The 19,981-nt window shown below is 39.7% G+C and overlaps 1 protein-coding gene across 2 annotated transcripts in view; it reads right to left on the bottom strand.

Annotated features, from left to right (window-relative positions):
- Positions 1 to 6,345: 6,345 nt before the first annotated feature.
- Positions 6,346 to 19,981, bottom strand: part of KLF7 (Kruppel like factor 7) — a 102,991-nt gene continuing 89,355 nt past the window's right edge. For both annotated transcript variants that reach the window (XM_036755027.1, XM_036755026.1), the window contains exons 3-4: positions 17,405 to 17,528; positions 6,346 to 9,734 (exon numbers count right to left, since the gene is read on the bottom strand). In XM_036755027.1, coding sequence (XP_036610922.1) covers positions 9,683 to 9,734; positions 17,405 to 17,528 — 176 coding nt within the window. In that variant the 3' untranslated portion in view covers positions 6,346 to 9,682. The remainder of the gene's footprint in view (positions 9,735 to 17,404; positions 17,529 to 19,981) is intronic.

Here is a 19,981-nt window from a genome sequence, read left to right as displayed (position 1 = left end):
TCCCTTAATTTCAGAGACCCTAAACCCTTCTTTTCCTTCCTAATTTCTCTCCCTCTTTCTCTACTCCCCTCACTCTTTTATCCCTTTCTTCTCACCCTCTTCTTGTGTTCTCCTCGAAACCTTGACATATCCCCAAGAGTCTGTCCTTGGCTCTCTTCTCTTCTTTATACAAATATCGCCCCTTGGATAATCTCACTCACTCACAGTGATGGATGACAGGATTTAGAGCCCGAAGGAACCTTAGAGATCATCTTGCCCGACCCTTCCATTTAAAGACGAGGAAACTGTGGCTCAGGGAGATATGACTTACCCACAGTCATACAATTTTCAGATCACACAGGAGTAGAACTGAGATTCAAACGGAAGTAATTTGACTTCCAAACCAATGCTTCTTTCCACTATACCAGTCGTTTTCCAAGTGAAGTCTGAGGACCTCTAGAAGTCCCCATGAGGTCGAAACATCATAATATTAAGATTTTTTAATTTCTAATATGATAAATATCAATAATTATAACTCGCATGAACAGAAGATCTTTGGGGGAGGTGTCTTCAATCATTTCAGTATAAAAGGGTCTGGAGACCAAAAACTTTGAGAATCATTGCCCTGCTTCATTTCCTTCAGGGAAATGGGAGCCCCCTTCAGAGTGGGGTCAATTCACTTAGAAGGTGGTAGAAAATTGAACTTGCTGACTCAACAAACTTGGTTATCCCTTCACAAATGTCCTTTGTTAAATAGGAAGGGGTAAGAGCTGCTTAGAGTTGATGCACTAAGAAGTTATAGCTGACAGTGAGGAAAATAGAGATCCAAACCAGCCTAGGGTCATTCAGTGCTGGCAAAAACAGCTCCACACCCTTCAATAAACGCTAAGATCTTCACTATAAAACAGTATAGTTTAACAAGTGATCTTTATAATAATGACCTTGAGTCACACAAAAATTAATCAATTGTGTTCATATTCTCAGTTCATTAAAACAGGCAAACTTTAGGGGAAAACTGAAAAAAGTTTTGGTCTTTAAAAACCAAAATTTCAGTAAACTGAAGCTTTTTTTTTTAAAAAAATATAAAACATTTCATTCTTTGATGCCAGAGAAACAAAACACATACCAAGGGTGAGGAACCTGCGGTCTCGAGGCCTCAAGTGCAACCCTTTGACTAAATAGGACTGCACTTGAGGACCTAGAGGGCCACATGTGGCCTTGAAGCTGAAGGTTCCCCACCCCTAAATACTGTCTTTCACCTCCTTCCGTCAATTCAAGTATGGACAAGTATCCCCATGCTTCAATCAGTTTATAAAATTAGCTTATAAATTAATGCTATGATTTTAAAAAATAAGCTTATAGTTTATAAGTAAATTCTGATAAAATTACTCCATTACTATGACTTTTCAAAATTTATAGCAAACGCTTGGTCTTCCATTTGTGGCTCTTCAATATGACAACTTAGCTTTATAAGATTCAAAAATAGAGGTGGAAAGGGATCTCAGAGGTGATGTACTCCAACCCTCTCATTTTGTAACTAAGGTCCATTGAGATTAAATGTCTTACCCAAGATCATATACTTAGATACCCTAACTCCAAATGTAGCTTCCTTCCATTCTACTGCACTGCCTCTAAAGGATTGCTTCATTCTATCCAATTCTAGGCAAGAGTCTTTCCATTTATCAGAAAAGTTAAATGACTTACCCAGTGTCCTACAGCTATTTAGGGGAAGCAAAGCACAAACCCCATGTTTCTGACTCCTAGTTAGGGCAAGCTTTCCCATACATAGTTCATTTGTGTCTTTACTTGCAATACTTTCATCTCACATGTTTAGTTACCTTCAGAAGATATTTCAGGTGAAATTAATTTTTTTTTCAGAAACAACTTCTTCCCAGGTTTGGCTTTGTCTGTTCACTAAGGACAAAGCTTTGGGATCAGAAGATTGTCACTCCAATTCTTTTCTAGAACTATTTTCCTACCAGGCTTCCTTACCTGAGAATGGAGTGTAGCTTCTGACACCACCCTTGTAATTACAGCTTTTCATACAATCCTATCCAACTTCCCTTCTTTCAGGGTACTCCCTTGATTATGAATCAAAGTCCAAGGCTTCAGCCCCTTTAGTCATCTGCCTCTGATTCAGTTCTTCCTCATGAGCCCAGCAGGTCATGTTGCCTTCCTCATGGCAAACAATATATTTCAGATTTAAGTGAAAGTAGGATACTACCTGTCTTGGTGAAGCAAGCATTGTGGAAATGGTGCAGAGAATTAAACTGTACACTCCATACTTTTTCTTAATTTAACACTCCCTTGAAACTACTGGACTAACAGGATAATTTAAGTTTTGTTCTAATCCTCAAATTTGTTTCAGGTCCTCATCTTCCCCTAGTCTATAGTCTTCCACTCCCAACACCTACTAGTTTTTTCGCCTCCCTTTATTTCTGAGGTTGCTGCCTATCTTCATATCCCTATTTTATTGCAATGAGTCTTAAGGGGCTGCCACCTCTGATAGACTCTCTCCTTCCCCCTTCATAACAAGCCATTTTCTATAAACTTTTTTTCCCACCTAATCAAGCTACCTTTTTTAACCGTACCTTCCTCCTCTTCCCCATCATAAAAAGTATCAGTTAATCCCTTCCAAAGAGTCTGCCTCCTTTAACCACCTCCAGAGCAAATAGCCTCCTACCTCCCACACCTAAAAGGAACTGCTTCCAACAAGCCTCCCCTATTTCCTCAAATAACTAACTTTTTATAATCTGACTCAGTCTAAAACATTGCCTTTCAAAACTTCCATTTACTCTTCCTTCCCTCAAAGGCATGAACTTTCTCCTACCCTTCTTATCTGAGCTTTGAATGATCTCATTGGAAATGATAATTTTTTTTTTTTTACTCTCAAACTAAAAAGGCCTGATCTGACGTAACCTCTGCTGGTCCCTTTCTGTTCTGGAGAAAAAGTTATAGAATGAAGTATATAATGTCTGACTTGTGCTTCTGTGATTGTTTTTCCTCTAATAAAATGAGAAGGAGGATACACTGAGCCATTCCCAGGCCAAACACATTCTACTGTTTATTACACATATTACATTCTTAAATAAAAATGCGTCACATAACATTTTTTGCATAGATATCTTACAATATACCAATTTAAAAAAGAATTATGAAACAGACCAGTAACAAAAATAAATTTTTTTCTTCATTAATAATTTTGTAACATTAACATACCACCATCATATAATACAAATAATATTTTTAAATCTTAAGACTTTTGTACAGCAAAAAAACTTGACAAAGTAATATATTTATATATATATAAAAAGCTTAAAAAAAATAAAATGTCAAAAAAAGGCAGAACTGAGGGCTATAAGACTAGGTACTTCTGTGATATATTATAAATACCAGAGAAGGCCTGAGAGAATGTGACTGTGGGGTTGAGGGGTGGGTCTCTCCAAACACACTTGTTAGACACATCTGGCAAAAGAAATGATATAGTGCAAAAAACAAATTCCTTCAAGCGGTATCATTAAGGAAAAAAAAAGAAGAATTAGATGTAATTTAAAAGCAAATAAGTTTGTGCGTGGAGGATTGTGGGAGTGAGAGAGGAACTTTGGGAGTAGTTTTAATGGTGAAGAAGAAAGGGCTAGGAAAATCACTAAACATTTATTTTGCCTTAAAGTGTTGATAGGGGAGATCTTGGTGATAATAAGTGGTTGTTCTTTTGTTTTGACCCCTTCTTGGTCATGAAATATAAATGCAGAGTTAAAGAAAAAGAAAAAAAAACTCAGGGTTGAGACTGTATTCAGATAGCAAATGCATGCTAGAAAAAAAAAAATCCAAGTCAAGGACCAGCCCATAAGCCAGAAAGCCTTTCTGGGTCTATGCATTTGCGATTATTCTACCTCGAGCCCAAAGGCATCACAGTTAAAATGTCCCCTCATTGTGTTCTCCTCCCAGCGTTGACTAGTTTTGATATACTGGCAACTGTAAGCATGCTTTCCCTCCAAAGAAGGTAATAGGCACTGGTGGCTACTCCACTTAGAATATTTGCAGCCCAACTGATTTCCTTCGGTGAAAGTAATACACACACATATGTGTGTGAATACTACCCTCAGAATTTTGATGTGGGGCTCATTTTATGGCAGTATACAAAAGCTGGAGTGAAATAAATTGAAGATTTCCAAGCTTACAGTTGAAAAAACTTGTAAAAACAATCCCAATAAAGAATGCATCCACCTTCCTTTACAGTCACTGAGAAGCCCTGTTTGGGGAGTGGGGTGGGGGACAAAAAAGCCCCAAAATAACGAAGTCTCTGGTTTGGGATAGTGGGGGGATTGAGGACTTTAAGCGATTCCTCTGTTTGTGGACACCTGCTTCCCATGCACCACATCTAGATCTAGCAGTATTAGGATTTGAAGGATGAATATAGTCAATGATAACTTTTCTGCGATCTTCCAGGAGATCCAGCAAGGGAGATTTGAGAGAGAGTGTATTTAAAAGTAAGAGAAAACCCTGGAGCCTTAGGCTGTTAGCCACATGGTATTTACAAGCAGTTATTTTTAATGTTGTTGCTGTTGTTTACTCTGACACTTTTTGTTGCTTCCTCAGCTCCAGGGGTCATGAAGACCCTTGAAGATGGGACCCAAGAGGTCAGTCTAGTCTCTATTCCCAAGTATTTTAAAGTTCAAAATAAGGTATCCCACCACATCTGTCCAAGTGAATCACGATCTCCCAGAACTGCTCTCCTGTTTCCCATGCATAACTGTCAGACCTAGGAAAAGGACCCAAGAGGTCAAGCTAGCCTCCATTTGCAACATTTCAAGATTCAAAATAAGTTATTCTGCCACATCTATCCAAGTGAATCACAACCTCCCAGAACTGCTCTCTTGTTCCCCATGCATAGCTGTCAGACCTAGGAAAAGGACCCAAGACATTTTGAGGTTCAAAATAAAGTATCCCACCACATCTATCCATGTGAATCCCAACCTTCCAAAACTTGCTCTCCTACCCCTATGCATGACAGCCAGTTACTTCTGGGAAATGCAAGCTGGAAAGCTTCAGCTGGTGCATTTCAATCAGGTTCTAATTTCTGAAATTTTATTTTATTTTGGCAAAGATCTGGGGGCAGGATAACAGCCAGAAAAGCTGGCTGTCACAGAACAGACTTTTTTTTTAATGCGTCTGATTTTCCGGATGGTATAATTAAAAGCTTTGTATCCCTATACCTTTTATCCTTCCTTCTTCTCCCTCCTCCCAAAGGGCAAATAGTGGGAAATGGAAATGGTAAATATTACCCATATCATGAATTTTTAAGGAGTGACTTCCACAGAGGGGAAAATTTTTCAAAAATATATTTGAGCCATTAAAAGCAGTTCTCTTGTTTAAATGACATTGGATTAATATCCTTCCTTTAAGCTTAGCTTATGCAGTGACATAGCAATATTGATGTCCTTAATATATTGAATACACACATCTGAAGGTCCAATTTATTTCCCCCCTTTGGTGCACAAACTCCACATGGCTATCCTGGAAGTCGAGCCAAAGTGAAATCCTTCTTTTAAAATCTCCTTTGCCTTCTAGGCTTGTAGAGAATTTTAGAAAGAGGAATCAGTGCAATTAAACATGTATATGAATTTCCTTTTATCTCCTCAGAATGAAGCCATCCAAAAAGAGGGAGGAGAAGATGGCAGAGAGGGAGTGAAAGGCGGGGGTGGAGGGGGCAGTCTCTAGGAGAATCAGGATGAAGTGATGAAATGGGGAAGATTTGTTATGATCTTTGCTGGGGAAAGCACATCGGGGGAAAAAAAAAGGAAAGAATTGGTTTATGAGATTCATTCTGAGTCTGGGAATATTTTATAAGATGCTGCTTTGTCATGGAATTCAAACATCTATTTTTCTGGACATAATACCCTTCACTAGCCAGCCAATGGACTGTGCCAATTAGTCATTCAAGGGGCAGGAGGCTCTGTGGGATTTGTACACAATGACTGAGAGGCTGGTAGCCATGAGCAGCATTATGATTTAGGGGTACCTTGTCTTTGACTTATATTCAAATGGCCAGGGAAAAAGACACATACGCAGAAGAGAGAAAGAATCATCAGTATTTTCCACTTTGCAAAGTTAATTCTGGGCCCCAGAGCAAAGTATGTTTGAAAGGTCTGTTACATGAAATAACATGCTGACACTCTCCTTGCATAATTGGGATTTCCCAGCATGTTAGAAGATACTAATTTAAGTGAAGAGGGGGAAGAAATTGTTGTTCCAATGGGAACAACTCAGAAAATACTGCTCTAAATATCCAATCTTATTTAATTTCCTTCCCTCTCTCATTTAAATGTATATATGAGCATGTATACATATATGCACACACATGTACATATAAGCATATATATGCACCAGATCTTCATATATGTGAGTGTGTATACACATATGTATGCACTAAGATCAGTTCCTTAAGTAGGCCCTTACAAACGTCCTTGTACCTTCTCACCAGCTGGTAAGAAAGGCATTTTCAGTGGATATTTGGTCTCAATTGTTTCTCCCAAACAATAGCATCTAGTTCCTGTGCCAATTGGGGCTGGTTGTAATTCACAGAAGAGACTTCAGCTTAAAGGAACACCGCTTTAAAGTAACATACATAGCAACTATCAAGTCCTTCAGCAATTCTAACGTTCCAACAAATGAATCAGGAGTAAGAGAGTGCCACCACCAAGTATCAATGAGCCCAGCTCTGGGAGAGGTCAAAAACAAATTAACAAAGGGTCTCACTGGTACAAGGAAAGATAGAGGAATTACCAAAACATTCCAGACATTCCGATGAGTACCAAAGGGCCCTTGTTCTGCCACATTTAAATGAGAACCTGACAAGACCACAAATGACAATAGGAAGTAAATAATTAATGATTACTCCTTATAAAAAAAAAAAGGTTATGGGTGTTATTTTTTTTAAGAGCCTTGCATTGAGTTGTCAGTTTAAAATTTAAGTTGTCTTGTAGACCCTTAATAATAGTAGCATTTCAAGAGGCAAGAGCAGCTATTGCTCAGGAGAGGACCCTTATGGATGTTGGCAGCCCAAGGCCTATTGACCGCGAGTGATGTGATGTGTCCATGCACTCATGCTGAAGGCCGCAAACAAAAATGAGATTCTAGGGTGTCTACATTTTCATCTAACGCACTGGCTGGATGTGCTGCAGAGGAATACAGCTGAGGTTCAAGTACACTCACACTCCCAGCTATCACCCGGAAAGAATGCTCCACACATTCAAATGCAATCCCACGGAACTCCGGATGGAATGGCCAAAAAAGTATTCAAATGTAGAAGTAGAGAACTACAAGATTGTCAGCAAGCAGTGCTCCAGGAATTGTTTCTAACTTGTGTTAAGTTTTACATCTTTGGAATAAAATTAATTTTTTTTTCTTAAAAAATACCCTCCGACTAATGTTTCTATCATTGCCTCCAGCAGATGGGGAGAATTTCTGTGTGTGTGTTTTGATGTCGTTGGTTGTTGTTGTTGAGTTTTTGTTTTGGTCCACGTCTCAAAAGAAATTCTATGGGCCAGACCTCGAAATCCCTCCCCCCCCACCCCGCAAACGTCCAAGTGGCAAGCCCACAGCATTTGGCTAAAGAGGCTCATGTACTCACAGTGGAGGAATTTCAACCTTTCAATGAAATCAAAAGTTACAGAAAGCTGAGGAAAATCAAGTGCCAAAGATCTTGATGCCTACTCATGTTGTTTATGTTTAATCATCATTATTATTATTATTATTATTATCTTAAAGAGAGTTCAGTTTTGCATCCCAAATATGTCTGGGGTAACATTTTAACAGTCAATGAGTCAAAACAGTCAAAAGGAGGGCAGGAGGGTAGCCGGCTGGTATGAAGGAACCGTGACCATTGGTGGACCAAATGACATTTTTGTTTTCTAGATGTGTCTTGACGGGATGGTCCGAGAATATACAAAATATACAACCTGTCCTAGTGACCACCCCACCTGCTTGCATAGGCCATTTAATGGCCCTAAAGGCAGTCTTTGGAGTTGAGGCCAGTGCCAACTAGCTAGAGATACAGGTATGTAGATATCAATTTTTACGTGTGTGATGGAAAAGTGAGGAATCTAAATCTCCTTTGAGCTCCAAAGGTCAAATTTAGCAATGGGCAGGATTAAGCTTGGAGAATAATTTAGGGGCCTCTGCTAGTCCTGGATGCTCTAAGTCACAGGCCATGCCGGGCCCACTGCCTGAAATGAGCAATACTTCTCTCCCTTAGACAGAAAAACCTCAACACTTTGCATAAATGCCAGCCCTTCATTCCCACAACGGACTCTTAAAGTGTATTTTTTTTTCTCCCTTTTTAACAAGCAGGATAATGTGAGCTCAGTGGAAATGAGAAAGAAGAATTGACTGATGCTGTGTGAAGCCTCTGGACTTGGGAGGCATCCTCATTTTCCCTCCACTCCTGCACGGAGGGGTATTTTTGGCTTTTTTTTGACAGGTCATAACCCAAAGTTAGGTCAAAGACACAGATGCCCATTGAGGCTAGAGACATCTATGCTGTAACTGGTTAGTAGGAACGCAAAAATAACACACAACACAATTTGTTGATCACCATGGGCTGAGGCCAGCACGCCCCCAAGGAGGATATGAGAAGTGTGATGTCACATCTGATTGGCCACTCCGAGATTCGGGCATCCAGGTGACGAGATAGTCCTAGAGGTTTTAGTCCATGGAGAAAAGATAAAACATTTAAGCTTCCAAATAAGCTTTTCAAGTTTTCATTAGCAAAATCAGAGAGATTAAAAAGAAAAAATCTAGCTATGGCAATAAGGTGAGGCCAAAGGTATACACTGTGATTTTTTTTTTCAAGGGTTTTATTCTCTTGGCCACTTTGTAGTCATGCTAGAAGTTTCCAGAATCCCTAGTGCATATGGTGTGCAAAAAGTAAGAAAAGAAAATTCCTCCTTCACGAAGTCTACACGAACGCAGGCCAGAAAGTGTAAGGTGTCATTCCACAGTCTACTGCCGTTAAGGCCATTGGTACGGACTTGAAAAGATCTCAATAGCTCAGTCCTATGAAGAACCAAAACAGGTCAAAAGGTCTGTGAGGAAGTCTGACGCTTTGAATATTGGGATTTTTCTGACACAAAGGACAAATGAACCAAGAGGTTAATTTTGGCTACCAAACTGGGATTTGGTTTTCTAGGTCATTTTTTCCCCCAACCATTTAAAAAGAAGACAAGTTAGTGCTACAAGTATGCAACTTTAAGACGATGTATTCTCCCATCAAGTTGCACTGAGAAGCAAGTTAAATAAGCCCCTCTTACTGCTGCCATCCACCTGCAGAGAAGCCACATCCATTTTCTTTGAATTCCGTTGCCAACAGCGGGATGCAATTCTGATAGCGCTGAAGAAGGCAGCCTTTCTGCCTTGCTGAGAGTTCACCCGGTTTCTTCATCATCTTCTACCATCTGGCTAGGGCAAGGCATAAAGAACAGATGTAGATATCTTGAGTATAGTTGAGTGCATGACTCTGTGTGTGTGTGTGTGTGTGTATGTGTATGTGTGCATGTGTACACAGAGGCTTATATGTAAGAACTCTCTCTCTTTCTCTCTTCTGCAAGGCAGCAAAGTTCTGACCAAATTCCAGCCGCCTGTCTAAAGATCCTTCCTTTAGACAACGGCCAGTGCCATGGAGCTACTCTGGTCATTAGGTTATTTAGATATGTCTCTTCATATGGAGGGCGAGGTGGTCAGACCTGGAAAAACACCTAAGAAAATAAGAAACAACACAAAATTAGTGTACTGTGTGAAAATGGAGGCCTCCTTGTATCCAGAAGGCAAGGATCACCCTCATCTAACAGGAAATAATCTGTGTGAGCTCTGATTTGGTCCCATGAAGAATCTTGGAGATCACCAAGAATCAATATTAGCAATAATTCTGATGATGATAATAGCTCACACTGAATACATCATCTCATTGGATCCTCCTAACATCCCTGTGAGTTACGTGTTATTATTACCCCTCACTGGACAGATGAGGGTGAGAGAGGTTAAATCACTTGCCCAGGGTCACACAGATAATATGATTTGAGAAGATATTCCAGACTCCAAGGACAGTACTCTGTGTACGCTCTAACTACTTTTACAAATGATGGGACTGAGGCCCAGAAAATTTAAATGACTTGCCCAAAGTGGTAAGTACAAGAGTGAGGACACAAACCTAAGTCATCTTTCTACTACGCCAAGACTCCATTATTTTATTTTACTTTGAAAATATATTTCGAATACATTAACTTTTTGGTTTTTGTTTTAATTTTTATTTATTTTATTTTTAATTTTTGGAATAAGACAATAATTTCCATAATATAACATGTCACTAACATAACATAGAAATGCTTGCTTTATTCCATAAATTAAAAATATAATAAATAAAAATTTAGAAAAAAACTCCAAAAATTCAATTTTTAAAATATATTTCAAATGTATTAATTTTTTTTCAAATAATTCATCCCCCTAACATCACTAGGCTACCATAGGCACTATAAACACAGGATCCACCATTGCTATCTTAAAAAGCCACAGAATATATGCCTGATTTTTCTCATTCTGATCAACTGTAAAGTAAGCTCTTTCTGCCTCTTTTTCTGCAATTCATAATCAGGGGCTGAAGAGTTTCACTAGAGTCAGACTGCTAGAATGGAAAACTATCACAATGTCTGGCATGAGTAGTTTCCTATTCTCCCATTTGGCTTCCTTTTTTTTTAAGCTTGATAGCTCTCCTGCCTTTGAGAACACTCCCCAAGGCTTTTCTTATCCTGAAGAAGCCCCCCATAGTCAGAAGCATTTAAAAATATGCTAAGAAGATATTTACAAATTTTCTCTTTGGGCTGGGGCTTCTCTCCATTTGTGCACACTCTCACATTCTTCCCATTTTCTCTTGTCATGCACACAATCACAACAATATAGAAATTAAGGTATGACTATATCCTATAGATAGCAGATTTAGATTAATAGCTATACTAACTCCTAAACCTACTTGTCAGTGCAGGTATGTTTTTAGACAGAGATTTCTTCTTTAATTGAGTAACCGTGGGGTTGGTGAGGAAAAATAAAAAGGTTTACCTCCCTTAATGGGACCACAATGAAATGAAAGGGTGCAAAATCATGGTAGACTAAGAGCCTTTTTAAGCTAGTCTACTGTCACCTGGCAGGGAACTCACTTATCTACTCTAAACCAACATGTCTTGTTCCTAAATAGATACAAAGCTGGCAATAACCAGTAAAAATAAGGACCGTCACATCCTAGATTTTGAGTTGAAAGGGATCTTAAAGGTCTCATTATATCCTAATGAGGAATCTGAGACCCCAGAGAGATTATATAATTTATCTAGAGTGACACATATGAGCTGGGACCTCTGACCCCAAATCAAGCACTCTCCCCAATGTACCATGTTGTCTCTCCAGATGAAGACAAATAAGAATAACCATAAATTGAGTATAAGGGATCATAAAATGAGCATAGATCAAAACCTGTGGAAAACAGGACCCTACAAAGTCTCTGTAAAACTAAGATTCACATGTCCCAAGCCAATATCTGTCACTATTTCAAGCAATAGTTGAATAAATTCTTTATTAAGGTCCTACTCTAATGACTCATTATGTCATAAAAGAATCACTGGGTGATCAAAGGGCTAAGCCAATACCAGTAGTTTCTATTAGGCCGGAAGGACTTGGAAGACAAGCCTTGTCTACAGACTGTGTCAGTCAATATTGGGAGCTACATCTCTAGGTGATATTTTTGACTTTGGCACTTACTGGAAGAATGGAGGGGATGAAACCTACATTAATAGATGGAATAACCATAATAATGGAATCATAGATTTGAAGAACAGAAGTAACAACTAAGGAATTTGGACAATCCCCTTAGAGTTATTGATAAAGATATCTGACCTGCTTACAAGTCAGCAGAGTAGTATCTCTTTCCAAGTGAGCATAATATTAGGGTGCATAAAAAACAGTATAGAATGGCAAGGGTATCACGTCATAGGTAGCGAGGTGGCACAATGGATAGATCTCTGCACCTAGAGTTAAGAAGATCTGCGTTCAAATCCAGACTGGGGTTCAACAGCTAGGTATTGCCTTGTAGCCCACCCATTTCCTCCTTTTGTTCTATTCTTTATTTCTTCTTCCTATCATCCTTGAAAAAGGGAGTTGTATCCTAAAAGTTGTTAAAAATCACATATCACCTTAAAGGTTGAAAGCAGAAGGAAGATGTTGGGTTTCCAGGGGTGGGGAACCTGCAGCCTCAAGGCTACATGTGGCCTTATAGGTATTTGGGTGTGGCCTTTTGACAGAGTCCAAGTTTTCTAGAACAAATCCTTTTTTTCAAGGGAATTTGTTCTGTCAAGTTTGGATTCAGTCAAAGGGCTGCACTTGAGGACCTAGAGGGCCACATGTGGCCTTGAGGCCACAGGTTCCCCACCTGGAAGCAGATGGCTAGGTCCCAGAATCAAAACTCTGAATAAGAAACATCCTGGAGACCAAAATGAGGAGCTGGGGGCAAGGTGAGAGGCCAAGAAACATATAAGATGAACTAAAACAGTGGAGTAAAAAAAGGGATTTTAATGGATTATTTCCATTAACACGAAAGTCCAGGCCTGTCAGGAAAAGGCTATGAAAGGTAGGAAGATGTAGGAAGCAAGAGTCCAGTAGTTTTAGCAGAGGGCAAAAAATTTTCTCTAACTGTGCAGTAGAAACCAATCAGGAAATAAGATTCAATATACAGAAGTTTGCTTTAATATTCACTTTTCAGAAATGTGTTTACTTTTCATGTTTAGGCATTCATTCAACAAGAATATATGGAATGCGCCTAGCACTGTGTATTGACATATATCTGTACAAAAGCTGTGGTTGTGCTAAAGACATGGAAAGTTCCAGTAAAAAAAGGAATCAATGTAAATCAAACCAAAAGAAAAAAGTCTAAAGCATTGGTAGTAGCTTTAATGAAATTTATCTTGTCGGCCAGAGCTATTTATCATTGTAACTTGATCAAATTATAAACACTGTACATGAAGGGTTAGACTGGGTCCCTACCCATTGAACCTACTATTCAATAGAGCATTAACATACTTAACCATTCTTAACTAGGATCTACTGAACTACATCAGTGAAATGGATAGTCCCAGGCCCTGACGCTATCTCCATTCCTATTTATTAAACACAGATGCAATCACAGCTCCAGACCAAAATAGAACCTAAACACTCATCAGGAGTAATACATGATCCTAGGTGAGTATGGAATCCAGAGACAGAAAATCCAGTCATTCAAAAAGGCTGAGAAATGTATACAGCTGCCAGGAGACTGAGCTGGGAGACATGCGCTCAAGTCCTACTTTCAACCTCTAATAGCTAGGTGAGCGCGGACAAGTCACTGATTTTCTCTGAGTCTCACTTCTGTAAATGTAAAATGAAGGTGAAAATCCTTGAGCCGCTGCCTACCTCATGGGGACGTTAGAAGGAAAATGCTTTGTAAACTTTAAAAATGCTACATAAGTGTGAGATGTTTGTTAATAATGGTAAGATATCATAATTATAACATGTTATATATGCAATATATAATTATATGATATATAATTATAATATATAAAATATAATTTTATACATAGATATATGTGTGTGTGAATATGTGTACACACATACACATATACATGCACACATATATGTGTATAGATGTAGACGTAGACGTAGATCAAAACTAGTCAGGAACAGAAAACCAGCCAAACTCTGAAATTGTCATTGCTGGGAGTCACACAGTTATGAAAGACATATGGCTGACAAAACAAATAGCCATCGTAATGAGCACCAAAGGAACACACACGAGCTGGCACTTCTACCTAGCACTAGGTTGGGCTGAGAACTCCAAAGGTCCACTTCTTTCCTCCCAATGCCCTGATCACTTCTTGCATTCACTGTGCCAGAAGCAGGCTTCCTGGACTCTTGCTAGCCTGCTGAGTCAGTGGTACAGTAACACTGGCTATTAGTGCTAATGGGAACAAAGCACTGTTTCCTATCAGCAGCGTCATGCTATGTGAGAGCATTTCTGTAAACAAAGAAGCCTGGTGCCTCCCTCTAGCTCTTCCCTCTTGCAGCTGGTGCGAGTGGGAAACATCCCCGTCAAACAGTGAGGAGGTTATCAGTTAGAGGCCCAAGCAAACAACATGGCCTTCTTCCGCCAGACCATGGCAAAACCAGAGAATGTTAAGAAATCAATGAGACATCAGAGATGATCAAATCCATCCTCACACATGGCAGTCGAGATACCACCACCACAATTTCTATCAAAGAAAACCTCAGTCCTAGCTAGTAACTCAAGAGTATGGCATTGCTAAACTGAATACCGGATTAAAAGCAAGAGAAGGCTCAGATTCCCATTTGTTCACATTCTGGTAAGACTGCTGCACTGTGCTGGCATGGGGTGTTATAACTGTCTTAAAGGTGAGACTCACTGTGGGAGGTCAGGAGTGGTAATCATCTAGTCGCCCAGGGCTTTTCTCTCCCACATCTTTGTGCCATGTCAGCTCTCCCTGTCTCTCTCTCTCTCTCTGGTTCCCCATGCCACATCCCAAATAAATGCTATTCTTAGCACATAAATGCTGATTGAAAAAGAAGGTGGCTTGCCAATTCAAACTAACCCTGGCATTTGTGTGTCCTGAATCTTCAGCATAAACCTCAACCCCTGGATTCAAGGCTACCTATTGTTTGTCTGTCACATTTACTTTTCCATTTGGGAATTTGATGTTTTTATACTTTTCCAAAACACCAAGAGAAAAGCAGTTCACATTATCCAACTAGTTACCTGCAAATTTCTAGGTCCAGAAATTAAAATACGTTGAAAACAAAGACACAAAATGCAATAGACTACTGATATATTGATCCTCCTCTCCACTTCCACAAACATGATTGCAGTGGTTTGATCCATCTTTCCTCGATGAATGAATGGACACATTAGGTCCTGACACATTCATCATGAGAAAATTGCAAATTCCCCAATATGTCAGGTGATGGAAGTTAGAAATATTGCATATAGCGATAATCCAAAAGTGCTTCCTTCTCTTCCAAGTACTACATCAACCAATGTGGCCATTCCCACACTATCTCTAATTTAGAGTCAGCACTGCTCTTCCAAAGTTGGTCAGCTTTCTATTGGGACTTGACTACCCCCTAACTAAAAATATCTGGAAGCTCCCAAAGAATTTGTCTTCCTGGGGTACAGAAGGAGTTTGCATGACGTACACAGAGGTGGCTAAAGATTCCAGTCCCCCTACAAGAAACACTTCAGTTAACCAAGAGGGAAGATTTAGCTAGTCTAGAGATGGGAATGAGACATTAGACAGTAGGATATAACGAGCCCAAAGGACCCTCAGTAGGAAAGCAAAGCTTGGCTGATGTCAACTGCACATAAGGGGAAAAGAGTAGCCCCTCCTAATGTAAGAAGGGCAGATTCTTGGAGAATGAGCAACAACAGCTTTAGCTACTATGCTTCCTTACGTCCTGGTATGGGGAAGTTTAATTCTTCGGCTTTTGGAGGAAAGGTTTTTACTTCATTCTTAAAGAATGATGATAAGATGGGAAATAGCCCCTTTTCAAAGAGGAAGAAAGGTGGGGGAAGGGAAGGGGCTGCCAAAAACAAAGAAACATGATTTCTCTCTTATAAATATCTAGAGAACGAGGAAAAAGTCTCCCCTTGCAGCCACAGACCTGGCTTATCCTGTGTTTCATTTGAAACAAACAAAAACTAAACCAGGGATAGCAGGCAGAGAGGAAGCCCTGGTGAAAGGAGACCGGAGTGGGACACCAGGGCTTGGGAAGACAGGATGCGAAACTGATCACATTTCCTTCCTTATGAAAGCTGGGCCTTTGTTTACATCCTGTCCACCCCCTCCTGCCATTCTACATGCTCTCAGCCAACTCAGAGAGCCCAGAGGCTTTCAGTTAGCCTTTATTGTATTATAAGCATTTTTCTTATCACAACCGAGACCCTTAGTATTGCATTAAAAAGACAGTTAATTTTCTTAAGCTTCTTTTTTAATACAGAAATAGGATTAGAAGGATAACACGCTCAGATGCAAGCACGTTATTTGATTATGTCTAAACCTAATCCTGGCTTCACCTTGGTCTGCACAGTCTCCAGTTTGGGGGTTTTATTGGTTGATAATGTCAGCGCTGTCAGATATTATTACTTGGGCAGTGTCTGCTGTTACTCGTCCTTTCCTCCACTCCAAATTCTAAAGACTTGAAATTAAATTTTAGGATAATTCTTTGAAACCTCTCCATCTTGCAACTCTTGGACCTTTCTCTCTTATTTCATAAGATCGATAAATAGATCGAGAGCCGGAAGGGACCTCAGAGGCCAGCTAATACAACCCCTTCATTTTAAGACTTGGGACTTGCCCTGTCACGTAGGTAGTTTATCCAAGGTGGGATTTGAACTTGGGTCCTCTGACTCTAAAGGCTCTGACCCTTTGTTCTGAAAGAACAGGAATATCCTCAGAAAATACAAACCTGACTTCACAAGAGGCAGGAAGACAGAGCAAGAATCGGAAATCCCACTTATTCAGGCTTTAAGGTCCAGTTGAAGTTTTTCACCTCTTTCATGAATACCAGATGTGATACCTTCCTCTTTGAGTTTTCATAGTCTCAAGTGTCCCAAAAGTCTTAGTGCCATCGCAAGCTATTCCAGCTTAAAACATCACAAAGACTTTGGGACGCCCTTTACTTTGTTTGCATTTCTGTTGTGCATTTTCATACTGTACTATGTGTTAAACATTTTTGAGTGCTTGCTTGGCTAAAAACTTCTACATTGCAAGCTTCTTGAGATCTGAGATCCTGTCCTATTCATCAATTTTAACCTCATAGGTCCTAACACTGACTTCCACATAACAGGCACTTAATAAAAGCTTATTAAATCAAATTTGGGGTTTGTTTTTTCTGTATCCCCAGTGCCTGGCTTATCATAGGTACTTAATAAATACTTACTGAGTGGAATTATTAAGAAGTTGTTTTTAGAGGAAATCATTTTGTATTTATAATTCTATCTCTAAGAGAAAGAATATAAGATTATAAGAACCTCATGACTAAGAGAAAGCAGAGAGGGGAGAGAGCGGTATATCAAACCAAGGACTTGTTTCCTTCCTTAGCATAAGACAGAGTGACTAGGGAACTCATAGCTGGCAGAGTAAAATTAAAATCCCAAACCATGCTTTCAGTTTTCCTATTTAAAACTTCCTTGGGAGAGCACCTCTATGGTCCCAATTCTCTTAATGGAAAAGCCGAAGATAAACATGCTTTGGAAAAGACTTGCATTCAATCCTCCAGGCTGATCAATCCACACTCTTCTCCCCTCCATCAATCCCCCAAATCATCTCATAAACCATTTTACCTGTCGCAGTGGTTGCATTTAAAGGGCTTTGCACCCGTGTGTTTCCTGTAGTGCCTTGTAAGCTCGTCACTTCGTGCAAAACGCCACTCACACCCTTCCCATGAACACTTATAAGGCTTCTCACCTGCAGGGAGAGATGAAATGAGGCCTGTTAGCAAATGGCAGCACACTTCACTACCTCGATGGCCAGTATCTTGGAAAGAGCTACTTTAAAGGGTAAAACTCCCTGGCTGCACAGGTGGCAGAAATTGAGAGATTCAAATGGACCTCAATAGTGTACTTACAAGGTCCCTGCATCTGGAAATCCTATTTTGGTTCCCAAAGTTAGGGCATTTCCTTCAACTTGTAAAGCAGTCATTTCTTCTCCCAGGAGGATGCTCACCCCCACTGCCTGAGCAGGAAGGAAATGTGCTATTTTCATTAGAACCACAAATGCTTCTAATTCTATTTTCCACCAGAACCTACGGTAATTCGCCATTTCTGGCTTCTTGGTCTCCCCCTCCTCCTCTCTTTTTTCCCTATCACCACAAACTGTAGGCTTGTGGCTGATTTATAAGGACAGCAACTCACGACTCCAAGAGTGACTTTTCCTTCCAATAAATGCAAGTGAATAAAGAGGCAAGAGAAAGAGCCACAATTTTAGGGAGGAGAAGGCAAACAAAAGCTATGAAAGGTCTCAGGTGTCTGTATTACCTTCAGCCGTAAAAATTCTGCTTAGCAAAGCTGAGAGCATGATTCCAAGCTGTGACGTATTCTGCCACCAGAGCTTTCGAGCCAATTTGGGAGGCATGTTTTCGCCAAAATGGAGCCCTTACATCAGTAAGTCTGAAATTATAGCATTTAGGATTCCCTGAAGGACCTTTCCATAGAGTGACTACAGATTAAGAAACATAGGACAGGCAAGAGGAGGATTTTTCTTTAAAGCCTTCTTACTCATCATGTCTATTCCCAAACATGACACACATTTACACTTTTCACCCTATGGATGGACAGTTTCAAGAAAAATCCCCATAATATAACGGTTGTAGGCATTGATTTACTACTAATAATAGCTGACATTTATACAGCACTCTAAGGCTTTCATAGAGTTTTACATTCCTTATCACATCCGAGTCTAACAACAACCAGATGAGGTGCTTACTATGAGTATTTTCACTGTCTTTCTCACCCCTCCCATCTCCCACCATGGGGTAGTGAAGTATAGTCCAGATCTATCATTTCACCAATACATCAAATTTGTGGTGTGGAAACTCTCTCTACTGATACAGCGTATCAACTCATTTTATAATTCCCCCATTAGATTGTGAGCTTTTTGAGGGCAGGCACTGTCTTTTGCCCCTTTTGGTATCCCCAGCGCTTACCTTAGCACAGTGCGTGGTACACAGTAGGTATTTAATAAATGTTTATTGATCGACTGACAGTCTCAGAGAGTTACCTGAAGATACTTGAGTGGTTAAGCGATTTATCCATGGTCACACAGCTAGTATGAGTCAAAAACAACTTGAATCTAGGTCTTCCTAATTCCAAAGCTAGCCCTTTCTCCGCTACATTATGTTTCCTCTCATCATACTGCTGAAGAAACTCAGAGTCAGAGTGTTTCAGTAACATGTCCGGTCATTCATATAACTTGCAAGCATTGGAGGTAGGATTAAAACCCAGGTTTGGGTTGTCTTTTTTTTTTTTTAACTCCAAAGCCAACACTCTCAAAATGTTAAATCTTGGGAATTCAGAAGGTTTAGAGGATAAATGCTTATTACCATTGAGATCCAGTTGGTTGTCCGATAATTTCTACTTTGACAAACTAAACCTGCCCTTCACTTTGAAACATTAGAAGATATTCACTGTCCAGGCATACCACTTGATTCACTTTCTTCTCCCCAACTTTTCCCTCCTCTTTAAAATGTGATTATGAAAGAGATAGTTCTTTTTCAGTCTAGTTAACACTAAAACTAAATCTGAAGGTCTTTTTTTTTCTTCATGTAACACTGTGAACAAAAATCCTAACTACAGATATTTTCTTCTAAACACTTTAAGAGCTTGTGAACAAGGATTAGAGGTATAGGAGAAACCAGGAATCAGCATAAAAATCAGGAAAAACATATTTCACTGATTACTATCATGAGGCTAAATTTGGAGACTTAAGTCAAAATTTCAGAAAAGATACAATAATGCTGTATAATGAACCTTTTGTAAACACTTAACCACTCTGCTAGTGGAAACACAATATTTAAATAGACCAGGTTATCTGGCCTCAAGGAGCTTATGGTCTAGTGTGGAGATAAAATGCTAACACAGATAGCTATCTCCTTTGTCCTTTTGTTAACTGCTAAATAAACAAATCTCAGGTAAAAGGGAAGCATCAGGCCTCTCCCTTCCTGTCTCACTTGTTTAGTCATTTTTTTTCCAGTTGTGAACCCTTTTGGGGTTTTCTTAGCAATGAAAACTAGTTCATTTTACAGATGAGGAAACTGAGACAAACAGGGTTGTGACTTGCCCAGTGTTGCACAGCAGCAGCAGCAATCCCAGATAAAATACAAGCATCATGCCTTGCCTTTCCTGTCTTACTATCCACCCCCT

The sequence above is a fragment of the Trichosurus vulpecula genome, chromosome 4, assembly GCF_011100635.1.
Source record: "Trichosurus vulpecula isolate mTriVul1 chromosome 4, mTriVul1.pri, whole genome shotgun sequence".
NCBI classification, from domain to species: domain Eukaryota; kingdom Metazoa; phylum Chordata; class Mammalia; order Diprotodontia; family Phalangeridae; genus Trichosurus; species Trichosurus vulpecula.
Note: the sequence above shows the minus strand (reverse complement) of the source record. Positions and strands in the feature narration are given on the sequence as shown.